At 47.7% G+C, this 14,502-nt stretch overlaps 1 protein-coding gene across 1 annotated transcript in view; it reads right to left on the reverse strand.

The window, feature by feature from the left end:
- The window catches only part of caska (calcium/calmodulin-dependent serine protein kinase a), a 600,725-nt gene that overhangs the window by 371,480 nt on the left and 214,743 nt on the right, over positions 1-14,502 (reverse strand). Inside the window, exon 5 of the mRNA XM_070892703.1 lies at positions 7,063-7,132. Within this exon, the coding sequence (XP_070748804.1) occupies positions 7,063-7,132 (70 nt within the window). The remainder of the gene's footprint in view (positions 1-7,062; positions 7,133-14,502) is intronic.

Raw genomic sequence — 14,502 nt, forward strand, 5'->3', positions numbered from 1 at the left:
GGTGGAAAGGAGGATGGGGGGTGGAAAGGAGGATGGGGGGTGGAAAGGAGGATGGGGGGTGGAAAGGAGGATGGGGGGTGGAAAGGAGGATGGGGGGTGGAAAGGAGGATGGGGGGTGGAAAGGAGGATGGGGGGTGGAAAGGAGGATGGGGGGTGGAAAGGAGGATGGGGGGTGGAAAGGAGGATGGGGGGTGGAAAGGAGGATGGGGGGTGGAAAGGAGGATGGGGGGTGGAAAGGAGGATGGGGGGTGGAAAGGAGGATGGGGGGGGGGTGGAAAGGAGGATGGGGGGGGGGTGGAAAGGAGGATGGGGGGGGGTGGAAAGGAGGATGGGGGGGGGTGGAAAGGAGGATGGGGGGGGTGGAAAGGAGATGGGGGGGGGGTGGAAAGGAGATGGGGGGGGGGTGGAAAGGAGATGGGGGGGGGGGAAAGGAGATTGGGGGGGGGGGGGGGTGGAAAGGAGATGGGGGGGGGTGGAAAGGAGATTGGGGGGGGGGGGGGGGGGGGGGAGGTGGTGGAAAGGAGATGGGGGGCGGGGAGGCTGAACGGGCCGGGCCCGAGACTTCGGGCAAGGCCCGTCCCCAGCACCAGATTTACAGGTAGGTGGCGTTGGGTCGGGTTGGGATCGCGAGTCGGGTCGGGGGGAGCGCGGGTCGGGGTCGGGAGCGAGGTCGGTTCAGTTCGGGTCGGGGGGAGGGAGGGAGAGGGAGGTCAGGTCGGGGGAGGGAGGTCAGGTCGGGTCCAGTCTGGGGGGGGGGGGGGTGGGGGGGGGAGCGGGAGTCGAGTCGGGTCCAGTCCGGGGGGTCGGGTCGGGTCCGGGGGTTGGGGGAGGGGGGGGGGAAGCGGGAGTCGGATCGGTGTCGGGGACGGGTCCGGTCCAGGGGCGGGGGCAGGGGCGTGGAGCGGGAGTCGGGTCCAGTCTGGTCCGGTCCGGAGGCGGGAAGCAGGAGTCGAGTCGGGTCGGGAGAAAGCAGGAGCTGGCCGTGGGAGGAGCCTTATTCACGCAGCCTCAGTGAGGCCATTCGGCCACGGCTAGGGGCTGCGTGCTTCGGCCCCTCCCACACAGGTTTGGGCGCCTGGAGCTCACTGCACATGCGCGCTCCCGGCACTGTTTTCAGCGCAGGGACCTGGCTCCGCCCCCTACATCTCCTGCTGCGCTGCGCTGAGCTGCAAACGACCTGCAGGGAGCTGGAGAATCTGGAAGATTTTTTTAGGCGCAATTTGTGGCGCAAAAACGGGCGTCCAGGTCGGGAATGCGCCGTTCTAGGCACGGCTCGAAACTAGGGCCCATAATCACCTAAATAATTAATTAATTATTGTGACAAAGATGAACTGTCTTTGTAACTTCCATCATTAATTAACCATATCTACTAAATAATATGAATACTTAAACACCGCTGATTATGAGGATAAGCTTGGAATAAACAATTCATGGCTTTATGGTCTGGCATCTTCTTCGATTATTTGCCAAGGGGGAGTTAAATCATACACTCAGCAGCATAATGTGCTTCCAAATAGGGAATTGGTCGTGTGAACGTTAAGATAATCCAAACAGGTTGATGCAAGACCATCCAATCAGTCAAAATGAGGCATTTACACTTTCCAAGCAATAGCAGAAAACACCCAGATGATTCTTCAATTGGGAGTTATGGTGAAGGATTTAAAATTCACCAGCTGTCCTTTATTAGGACACTGACCCCAGTGTTGCTGGGGGTGGGGACGCACAGAAAATATTTTATTTTTAAATACAAAGGGTATTTTCCTCTCCATGCTGTACAACTTCCATGGCCAGAGAGCAAGGATAACCTGTTCCCGGGTCTATCCGCACGAATACAAAAGCAAAATACTGTGGATGCTGGAATCTGAAATAAAAACAGAAAATGCTGGCTATCTGCACTACTCTGAAATAACCAATGAAATGAGACACAGGAATAAGTAAGTTACTAAAGGTAGGAGAACATTTGCGAAACATTCATTATTAGATTTGTTACATATGTATACTTGTATTTACTCTGTACAGCCACCAGAGGGCTCATCCCCTGGAGTCCCAAGGGATCCCATAATCCCTTGGGAGCACAGGTATTTACGGAGGCTTCACAGGTTGGAGAGGCACTGCAATAAAAGACTACAGTCACACTTTACTTTGAGCTCAGTGTTCAGTCTGACTCTTTCTCCATACACAACAACTGGCGACGAGATACAGATAGCGAACCCAAAGATGCAGAGAACAGTGGGCAATCTGGAGAAATTCCGGGAGGGAGATGATTGGGAAACTTTTGTGGAGCGGCTCGACTAATACTTCGTGGCCAACGAGCTAGATGGGGAAGAGAGCGCTGCCAAACGAAGGGCGAACCTCCTCACCGTCTGTGGGGCACCAACATATGGCCTCATGAAGAATCTGCTCACTCCAGCGAAACCCATGGAGAAATCGTACGACGATTTGTGCACACTGGTCCGAGAGCATTTGAACCCGAAGGAAAGCGTTCTGATGGCGAGGTACCGGTTCTACACCTACAAAAGGTCTGAAGGCCAGGAAGTGGCAAGTTATGTCACCGAGCTAAGACACCTTGCAGGACATTGCGAATTTGAAGGACATTTGGAGCACATGTTCAGAGACTTTTTCGTACTTGGCATTGGCCACGAAACCATACTTCGCAAACTTTTGACTGTAGAGACCCCAACCTTGAGTAAGGCCATAATGATAGCCCAGGCGTTCATTGCCACCAGTGACAATACGAAGCAAATCTCTCAGCACAGAAGTGCTGCTATAAGTACTGTGAACAAAGTGATGTTGTTTTCAAATCGTAACATACAGGGTAGGTCACACATACCTGCACAGCTACATGTCCACAGATGTCTCAGAGTCCACCATCAAGGGTGATGAATACAAGGCCATTAACATCTTGTTGGCGCTGGGGGGGGGGGGGGGTTGATCATCGTTTCCATTCATGCCGGTTTAAAGGGTACGTTTGCAAGGGCTGTGGAACAATGGGACACCTCCAACGAGTGCGCAGGCGAGCTGCTAAGCCTGTTAAACCTGCAAACCACCATGTTGCAGAGGAGGACAGATCCTCGGAGATCATGACGAACCAGAGCCTCAGATCGAGGAGGCAGAGGTACATGGGGTGCATACATTCACCACAAATTGTTCCCCAATAATGCTAAACTAAATGGACTACCGGTGTCAATGGAGCTGGACACAGGCGCGAGCCAGTCCATCATGGGCAAAAAGACTTTCGAAAGGTTGTGGTGCAACAAGGCTTCAAGGCCAGTCTTAACTCCAGTTCACATGAAACTAAGAACTTACACGAAAGAACTGATTCCTGTAATCGGCAGTGCTACCGTAAAGGTCTCCTACGATGGAACGGTGCACAAGCTACCACTTTGGGTGATACTGGACGATGGTCCCACACTGCTCGGCAGGAGCTGGCTGGAAAAGATACGCTGGAACTGGGACGACGTCTGAGCACTATCACCTGCTGACGACACTTCGTGTGCCCAGCTCTTAAACAAATTTCCTTCGCTGTTCCAAGGAGCAAAAATGCAGATCCACCGAATTCCGGAGGCGCGACCCATCCATCACAAGGCGACAGCAGTACCGTACATGATGAGAGAAAGGGTAGAGATCGAGCTAGATCGGCTGCAAAGAGAGGGCATCATTTCACCGATCGAGTACAACGAGTGGGCCAGTCCTATCGTCCCAGTCCTCAAGGGAGACAACACCAGCAAAGTAACTATCAATCGTTTCTCCCTGCAGGACCAATACCCACTACCAAACGCCGACGACCTCTTTGCAACACTAGCGGGAGGAAAGACGTTCACGAAGCTGGATCTGACTTCAGCCTACATGACGCAGGAACTGGAGGAATTATCGAAGGCCCTCACCAGGATCAACACGCACAAAGGTCTTTTTGTTTATAACAGATGCCCGTTTGGAATCCGATCGGCGGTGGCGATATTCCAGAGAAACATGGAAAGTTTACTGAAGTCGGTCCCGCACACCGTGGTCTTCCAGGACGACATCTTGGTCACAGGTCGGAACACAGTTGAGCATCTGCAGAACCTGGAGGAGGTTCTTAGTTGACTCAACTGTGTGGGGCTCAGGTTAAAATGCTCGAAGTGCGTTTTCCTGGCGCCTGAAGTGGAGTTCCTGGGAAGGAGGATTGCGGCGGATGGCATCAGGCCCACCAACACGAAGACGGATGCAATCGAGAACGCACCGAGGCCACAGAACGTGACGGAGCTGCGGTCGTTTCTGGGACTCCTGACCGACTTTGGTAACTTCTTACCGGGTCTCAGCACACTGTTAGAACCACTGCATATCTTACTACGAAAAGGGGACGAATGGGTTTGGGACAAAAGCCAAGAAAATGCCTTTGTAAAAGCGAGAAAATTGTTATGCTCAAACAAATTGTTTGTATTGTATGATCCATGTAAGCGTTTGGTACTAGCATGTGATGCGTCGTCATATGGCGTGTATTACAACAAGTTAATGATTTCTGGAAACTGCAACCGGTTGCTTATGCATCCAGGAGTCTGTCTGAGGCTGAGAGCGCCTACAGCATGATTGAGAAAGAAGTGTTAGCATGTGTCTATGGGGTAAAGAAAATGCATCAGTACCTGTTTGGGCTAAAATTCGAATTGGAAACTGACCATAAGCCACTTATATCCCTGCTTTCCGAGAGTAAAGGGATAAATACCAACGTATTGGCCCGCATCTAGAGATGGGCGCTCACGTTGTCCGCATACAACTACGCCATCCACCACAGGCCAGGCACAGAAAACTGCGCCGATGCTCTCAGTAGGCTGCCATTGCCCACCACGGGGGTGGAAATGGTGCAGCCCGCAGATCTAGCCATGGTTATGGAAGCATTTGAGAGTGAGCAATTACCTGTCACTGCCCGGCAGATCAAAACCTGGACAAGCCAGGACCCCTTATTATCTCTAGTCAAAAGCTGTGTGCTTCACGGGAGCTGGTCCAGTGTCCCAGTGGAAATGAAGGAAGAGATAAAGCCGTTCCAGCGGCGCAAAGATGAAATGTCTATACAGGCAGACTGCCTTCTGTGGGGCAGTCGAGTAATGGTCCCCAAAAAGGGCAGAGACACCTTCATCAACGACCTCCACTGTACCCACCCAGGCATCATAATGATGAAAGCAATAGTCAGATTCCACGTGGGGTAGCCCGGTATTGATGCGGACTTATTAGAGTCCTGCATTTACAGATGTAATACATGCTCGCAGTTAAGCAATGTACCCAGGGAGGCGCCGCTAAATTTATGGTCTTGGGCCTCCAAACCGTGGTCGAGGGTACACGTCGACTATGCAGGCCCGTTCTTGGGTAAAATGTTCCTTGTGGTTGTAGACGCGTACTCCAAGTGGATTGAATGTGAGATAATGTCAACTAGCATGTCCGTTGCCACTACTGAAAGCCTGCAGGCCATGTTTGCCACACACGGCCTACCCGATGTCCTGTTGAGCGACAACGGGCCATGTTTTACCAGTGCTGAGTTCAAAGAATTCATGACCCGTAACGAGATCAAACATGTCACATCTGCCCCGTTTAAACCAGCGTCCAATGGTCAGGCAGCGAGAGCAGTGCAAACCATCAAGCAAGGCTCGAAGAGGGTAACTGAACGCTCACTGCAGAGTCGCCTATCCAGAGTCCTGCTTAGCTACCGCACGTGACCCCACTCACTCACTGGGATCCCACCTGCTGAACTGCTCATGAAAAGAGTACTTAAGACAAGGCTCTCGTTAGTTCACCCTGATCTACATGAACAGGTAGAGAGCAGGCGGCTTCAACAAAGTGCATACCATGATAGCGCAAATGTGTCACCCGAGATTGAAATCCATGATCCTGTATTTGTATTAAATTATGAACAAGGTCCCAAGTGGCTTCCCGGAAATGTCATGGCCAAAGAGGGAAGCAGGGTGTTATGGGTCAAACTTTCAAATGGACTCATTCACCGAAAACACTTGGACCAACTCGAACTCAGATTCTCGGACTATCCTGAGCAACCCACCTTGGACTCTACCTTTTTTGATCCCCCAACATACACACCAGTGGCACCGGCACCACGGTTGACCACAAAGCAGAACCCATCATCCAAAGTAGCCCAGCAGGACCCAACACATCAGGCAGCCCAGCAAGACCAGCTGCATAGCAGCCCAGCGAGGGTCCAAGAAATGATTCAACAACACAAGCTTTCACACTGAGATGATCAACCAGGGCAAGAAGGGCCCCAGATCGACTCACATTGTAAATAGTTACACTATTGACTTTGGGGAGGGGGGGGCGTGGGGGCGGGGGGGAGCAGGGAGGCGGGAAAGAGTGTTGTTACATATGTATACTTGTATTTACTCTGTACAGCCTTCAGAGAGCTCATCCCCTGGAGTGCCAAGGGATCCCATAATCCCTTGGGAGCACAGGTATTTAAGGAGACTTCACAGGTTGGAGAGTCACTCTGGAGACCTGCAATAAAAGACTACGGTCACAGTCTGACTCTTTCTCCATACACAACAATATTCACTAAGAATAGAAAGCAAAATTAAGAGAGAAATAAGAGTGCCTGTGGAAAAGAAAATTATAGCAAAATTTTGCTCAGATTTAATGGAAGGTAAATAGAAACATTTATCAGGAATTGAGAATATTGAAACAAGAGCTAGAAGGGTTCAAGTCAAGTATATTCCAGTAATCAAAAAAGGGACTTGATTCAAAATTTTGATTTTGTAGCTTAGATCGAATTTGAAACTAAAAGCAGCATTTAGCACTTACAGGTAGATAATAAAAGCCACAAAGAGAGATTAGTAAGGCTGAGTGAGAGAGAAAATTAGCAGAAAGGGAAATGAAAAGATATGCCGTAAGTACATTAGTAGCAGGAAAGTTGTGCCAAGAGAGACAAGTGCCATGCTTGCAGTGGGGAATGAGGTTATGGCAGAGATACTAATAAGTACTTTGCTTCAGTTTTCACAGGGGAAGTACATATTGGGATTATACAATTATCAGAGGTGGATATTAGTGGATATTATTATTCAGTTGGGCAATATTTCAGCAGAACCCCACCTTTTCTTTGCCAATTTGGAGATCTGTCAAGTTTCTGTCTTGGCCTGGTCTGGAATGGAATTTCAGGCTCCTTGAATCAATAATACAGGATGAAATTACTAAGCATTCCGAGAAACAAGAATTATTCAGACCCAGTCAGCATGGATTTAGAAAAGGAAGATTGTGCTTGACCAGCCTTATACAATTCTTTGAAGCAATAATTGAAGATAAATGAAAGAACTTTAGGGAATGTAGTTATATGGATTTTCAAAAGCATACTCTGCGGAGTTTAGAAGAATGAGAGGTGATCTCATTGAATCATACAAGATTCTGAGGGGGTTTGACAGGGTAGATGTTGAGAGGTTGTTTCACCTGGCTGGAGAGTCTAGAAATGGGGGCATAGTCTCAGAATAAGGGGTCAGCCATTTAAGTCTGAGATGAGGAGGAATTTCTTCACTTAGAGGGTTGTGAATATTTGGAATCCTCTACCACAAAGAGCTCTGGATGCTGAATCGTTGAGTATATTCAAAGTGGAGATAGATTTTTGGACTCATAGGGAATCAAGGGATATGGAGATCGGTCAGGAAAGTGGAGTTAAGGTTGACGATCAGCCGTGATCTTATTGAATGGCGGAGCAGACACGAGGGGTTTTACGGTCTTCTACTGCTCCTAATTCTTACGTTCTTATTTGGTGAGTTCCATACATAGAAACATAGAAAATAGGTGCAGCAGTAGGCCATTCGGCCCTTCTAGCCTGCACCGCCATTCAATGAGTTCATGGCTGAACATTCAACTTCAGTACCCCATTCCTGCTTTCTCGCCATACCCCTTGATCCCCCTAGTAGTAAGGACCTCATCTAACTCCTTTTTGAATATATTTAGTGAATTGGCCTCAACAACTTTCTGTGGTAGAGAATTCCACAGGTTCACCACTCTCTGGGTGAAGAAGTTCCTCCGCATCTCAGTCCTAAATGGCTTACCCCTTATCCTTAGACTGTGACCTCTGGTTCTGGACTTCCCCAACATTGGGAACATTCTTCCTGCATCTAACCTGTCTAACCCCGTCAGAATTTTAAATGTTTCTATGAGGTCCCCTCTCATTCTTCTGAACTCCAGTGAATACAAGCCCAGTTGATCCAGTCTTTCTTGATAGGTCAGTCCCGCCATCCCGGGAATCAGTCTGGTGAACCTTCGCTGCACTCCCTCAATAGCAAGAATGTCCTTCCTCAGGTTAGGAGATCAAAACTGTACACAATACTCCAGGTGTGGCCTCACCAATGCCCTGTACAACTGTAGCAACACCTCCCTGCCCCTGTACTCAAATCCCCTTGCTATGAAGGCCAACATGCCATTTGCTTTCTTAACCGCCTGCTGCACCTGCATGCCAACCTTCAATGACTGATGTACCATGACACCCAGGTCTCTTTGCACCCCCCCTTTTCCTAATCTGTCACCATTCAGATAATAGTCTGTCTCTCTGTTTTTACCACCAAAGTGGATAACCTCACATTTATCCACATTATACTTCATCTGCCATGCATTTGCCCACTCACCCAACCTATCCAAGTCGCTCTGCAGCCTCACAGCATCCTCCTCGCAGCTCACACTGCCACCCAACTTAGTGTCATCCGCAAATTTGGAGATACTACATTTAATCCCCTCATCTAAATCATTAATGTACAGTGTAAACAGCTGGGGCCCCAGCACAGAACCTTGCGGTACCCCACTAGTCACTGCCTGCCATTCTGAAAAGTACCCATTTACTCCTACTCTTTGCTTCCTGTCTGACAACCAGTTCTCAATCCATGTCAGTACACTACCCCCAATCCCATGTGCTCTAACTTTGCACATCAATCTCTTGCGTGGGACCTTGTCGAACGCCTTCTGAAAGTCCAAATATACCACATCAACTGGTTCTCCCTTATCCACTCTACTGGAAACATCCTCAAAAGATTCCAGAAGATTTGTCAAGCATGATTTCCCTTTCACAAATCCATGCTGACTTGGACCTATCATGTCACCTCTTTCCAAATGCACTGCTATGACATCCTTAATAATTGATTCCATCATTTTACCCACTACCGATGTCAGGCTGACCGGTCTATAATTCCCTGTTTTCTCTCTCCCTCCTTTTTTAAAAAGTGGGGTTACATTGGCTACCCTCCACTCCATAGGAACTGATCCAGAGTCAATGGAATGTTGGAAAATGACTGTCAACGCATCCACTATTTCCAAGGCCACCTCCTTAAGTACTCTGGGATGCAGTCCATCAGGCCCTGGGGATTTATCGGCCTTCAATCCCATCAATTTCCCCAACACAATTTCCCGGCTAATAAGGATTTCCCTCAGTTCCTCCTCCTTACTAGACCCCCCGACCCCTTTTATAACCGGAAGGTTGTTCGTGTCCTCCTTCGTGAATACCGAACCAAAGTACTTGTTCAATTGGTCCGCCATTTCTTTGTTCCCCGTTATGACTTCCCCTGATTCTGACTGCAGGGGACCTACGTTTGTCTTTACTAACCTTTTTCTCTTTACATATCTATAGAAACTTTTGCAATCCGTCTTAATGTTCCCTGCAAGCTTCTTCTCATACTCCATTTTCCCTGCCCTAATCAAACCCTTTGTCCTCCTCTGCTGAGTTCTAAATTTCTCCCAGTCCCCAGGTTCGCTGCTATTTCTGGCCAATTTGTATGCCACTTCCTTGGCTTTAATACTATCCCTGATTTCCCTTGATAGCCACGGTTGAGCCACCTTCCCTTTTTTATTTCTATGCCAGACAGGAATGTACAATTGTTGTAGTTCATCCATGCGGTCTCTAAATGTCTGCCATTGCCCATCCACAGTCAACCCCTTAAGTATCATTCGCCAATCCATCCCAGCCAATTCACGCCTCATACCTTCAAAGTTAGCCTTCTTTAAGTTCTGGACCATGGTCTCTGAATTAACTGTTTCATTCTCCATCCCAATGCAGAATTCCACCATATTATGGTCACTCTTCCCCAAGGGGCCTCGCACAACGAGATTGCTAATTAATCCTCTCTCATTACATAACACCCAGTCTAAGATGGCCTCCCCCCTAGTTGGTTCCTCGACATATTGGTCTAGAAAACCATCCCTTATGCACTCCAGAAAATCCTCCTCCACCGTATTGCTACAAGAGCGTTACAGCAATTACAATGGTACTGATTAAGAGAAATGTGACCACATGGATAAAGATGATTGGAGACCAGAAAACAAAGTATTAGAGGGGTAAAGGGAAGTTTTTCTGCCTGAAAAGGTATAGTGAGTGGCATTCTACTGTGCTTGAACAACTATTATTTACTATATACATAAATGCAAAAGAACATTTTGAGTCTATTAGTCAAAGTTTTTAAAATGAGATGGTTGAAGTGAGAACAGAAGAAGAAAGAAAAAAAACTTGCATTTTCATAGTACCGAAGATATCCCAAAGGCCTTCACAGGCAATGAATTACTTTTTTGGAATGCTGCAGCACCATGGAAAATAATGTATACTCTTGTTAATTCAGTCTTTTTTTCTTTAAAAACATTTAAAATATTCAGTAAATTGAATTAAGTAATTTAAACAAATCAGCACAGGAGCTGTTCTTCCTTCACATCTTCATTTCAATTTTACAGATAATCAAATTAAGAGTAGACTGTAGCACTATGAAATTGTTTATGTCCAACTGAATAGACATGCATGTAGGGCCTCTGTTTAACATTTCAATCAGAAGACAGAATCTTCTACAACTCCCTTAATGTCCGACCCTACATCATGCGCTCAAATCCTGGAGTGGTGCTCGAACACACAACCTTCCGCCTCAGGTGAAAGTGCTACTACTGAGCCAAACTATTAAAAAAAACTATTAAGGAGTCGGATTTCAGAAGAGCAGACTTTTGAAGAGGGTGAAGTTTGCTATGTATGGAATAACATGGGATTGATTACTTAAAAGGAACAACGTGGAGAGAAACTGGGAGTGTTCTGAAGGATTTTTTTTTTAACATTGCAGAGGCAATGAAACAAGTCGAGGACTGAACAGCAAAGTACAACCAGTATGGATGAAAAGGAAATTCATGGAAGGGATTAGGGAGAAGGTATGTTTAAAATTCTTAAATGTTCAGAGAAAGAGCAGGATAGGGAAAACTATAAAATCAAGCAATATTTTCTAGTTATTTCATCATCATAGGCAGTCCCTCGAAATTGAGGAAGACTTGCTTCCACTTCAAAAGTGAGTTCTCAGGTGACTGAACAATCCAATTTGGGAATTACAGTCTCTGTCACAGGTAGGAGGAAAGGGTGGGTGGGGAGTCTGGTTTGCCGCACGATCCTTCCGCTGCCTGCGCTTAACTTCTGCATGCTCTCGACGATGAGATTCAAGGTGCTCAGCGCCCTCCTGGATGCTCTTCCTCCACTTGGGGTGGTCTTTGGCCAGGGACTCCCAGGTGTCAGTGGGGATGTTGCACTTTATCAAGGAGGCTTTGAAACGTTTCTTCTGCCCACCTGGGACGCACTTGCCGTGTAAGAGTTCAGAGTAGAGCACTTACTTTGGGAGTCTTGTGTCCGGCATGCAGACAATGTGGCCCGCTCAACGGAGCAGTTAATCCAATCTTGAGTTGAACGCTCCAGTCCGAGAAAATGTTCAGACAGTAAATAGCAAATTGACCTTGGGACTTGCAATTTTTTCAATAATTCAAAGTTTGTGAACTCCATGTTCGACACATGATGCAAACCAGCACTGAGGTGTCACGGTCGCTATAGAAGACCGAGGCTAAGATTTATTTTGAAGGAACACCTGGTTTTAGCACCCAGGGTGTGAGATAGAAAGACTTAACATATATAAAAACATAAGAAATAGGAGTAGACCATATGGCCCCTCGAGCCTGTTCCGCCATTCAGTAAGATGAATCTGATCTTGGCCTCAACTCCACTTCCCTGCCCTCTCCCCATAACCCTCGACTGTTATCTTTCAAAAATCTGTCCATCTCCAATGACCCAGCCTACACAGTTCTCTTGGGTAGAGTATTCCACAGATTGACGACCCTCAGAAGAAATTCCTCCTCATCTCCATTTTAAATGGATGACCCCTTATTCTGAAACTATGTCCCCAATTCTAGATTCCCCCATGAGGGGAAACATTCTCTCTGAATCTACCCTGTCAAGCCCCTCAATCTTATACATTTCAATAAGGTCACCTCTCATTCTTCTAAACTCCAATGAGTATAGGCCCAACCTTTCTTCACAAGACAACTGCTTCATCTCAGGAATCAACCTCTGAACTGCCTCCAACGCAAGTATATCCCTCCCTAAACAAGGAGACCAAAACTGTACGCAGCACTCCAGGTTGCATTAATATAGCGCCTCTCACAAACACCGGATGTCCCAAAGCGCTTTACAGCCAATTAAGTACTTTTTAAAAAAAAAGTGTAGTCACTTTGTAATGTAGGAAATGCGCATCCAATTTGTGCACATAAGCTCCCACAGACAGCAATGTGATAATGACCGGATAATCTGTTTTCATGCTATTGGTTGAGGGATAAATATTGGCCAGGACACCAGGGATAATTCCCCTGCTCTTCTTCGAAATAGTGCCATGGGATCTTTTACGACCACCTGAGAGAGCAGACAGGGCTCGGTTTAATGTTTCATCTGAAAGAGAACACAAGAGTATGCCATAACGTTGCAATGCTCTTGCACATACCTGCACTTTGGCTTCAAGCACTTTTGGTAGCCATACATTGGGCCCAAGTTTCGAGCCGCGCCTAGAACGGCGCAGTCCCGACCTGGACGCCCGTTTTTCGCGCCACAAAAAACCCTCCAGATTCTCCATCTCCCTGCAGGTCCTCTGGCCCTCGGCGCAGCGCAGCAGGAGCTGTAGGGGGCGGAGCCAGGTCCCTGCGCTGAAAACAGTGCCGGGACCTCTGCACATGCGCGCTACAGTGGGCGCACAAGTGCAGTAGCTCCAGGCGCCCGAAACTGTGTGGGAGGGGCCCAAAGCATGCAGCCCCTAGCCCTGGCCGAATGGCCTCACTGGGGCTGCGTGAATAAGGCTCCTCCCACGGCCAGCTCCTGCTTCCTCCCGACCCAACTCGACTCCCGCTTCCCGCCTCCGGACCGGACCGGACACCCGCTCCACCGCCCCCCCCCCCCCGCCGGACCCAACACCCGCTCCCCGCCCCCCCCGGACTGGATCCGACCTGACCTCCCTCCCCCCGACCTGACCTCCCTCTCCCTCTCCCTCCCTCCCTCACCGACCTCCCTCCCACCACCCCCCCCGACCCGACTCAATGCCACCTAGCTGTAAATCTGGTGTTGGGGACGGGCCCTGCCCGAAGTCTCGGGCCCGGGCCGTTCAGCCTCCCTCCCCCTTCTCCTCCCCCTCCCCCCCAATCTTCTCCCTCACTCTTCTCCCCCATCCCTCACCCTTCTCCCCCATCCCTCGCTGTCAGAAACACAGACACTGACAGACAGAGAGATAGAGACACTGACAGAGACACACTGAGGGGGGCATCCCAGCACGCTGTTGGAGGGCTCCCGGTGCTGCAGTCGGTAAGTAGAAAATGTTTTATTTATTGATTTAAAAAAAAATTATTTATTAATTTTTTTTGATTGATTTATTGGTTGATTTATTGATGTATTTATCATTTATTATTGATGATGGCTCTTTATTTGTAAAACTAAAGTGTTTAATGTTTGTAAACTTCCCTTTAAACCCCCCCCCCACCATTCCCTACGCCTGATTTGTAACCTACGCCTAATTTTCTAAAGTGTAGACAAGGTTTTTTCGAGCGTACAAAAATCTTCACTTACTCCATTCTAAGTTAGTTTGCAGTAAGTTTTCACTGACGAAACTTTGAAATCAGGCGTAAATGGCCGGACTCGCCCCCTTTTGAAAAAAAAATTCTGTTCCAACTGACTAGAACTGGAGCAAACTAAATGACGAGAATTCCGATTTCTAAGATACTCCGTTCTACACCAGTTGCTCCTAAAAATCAGGAGCAAATCATGTGGAAACTTGGGGCCATTATTTTGTGAAAGTGAAAATATAGATCACATATTTTAGGGTTGTTCTGTATAAATTGCACCCATTAATCTCCACTTATCCCATCATTAAAATGCATCGTGTTACAAGATGCACCAGAAATCTTCAGTCATTTCGACCAGCAGCAAGAACCTTGAATTTCTTCAACCTAATCTACTCTAACTTAGAATAGTAGTAAAACTACTATTTTCAGTATATGTGCCATCTTGTAAGGCAACTCTATGAACAACAAAAACTATTCTTTTCAATCAATAATACTTTTGAATATCTGTTTTTTCTCTAAATCTCAGGACAGGACATATTAATATTCCATCCCACCAGGAGTGTTACATGAAAGATTCCAGAAGGTTTAGGCTTCTTTAAAAAAAAAATAATAATTCTCAGGATGTGGGCCTCGTTGACAAAGCTAGCATTTATTGCC

The sequence above is a fragment of the Pristiophorus japonicus genome, chromosome 11 (assembly GCF_044704955.1).
Source record: "Pristiophorus japonicus isolate sPriJap1 chromosome 11, sPriJap1.hap1, whole genome shotgun sequence".
Taxonomy (NCBI): Eukaryota; Metazoa; Chordata; class Chondrichthyes; family Pristiophoridae; genus Pristiophorus; species Pristiophorus japonicus.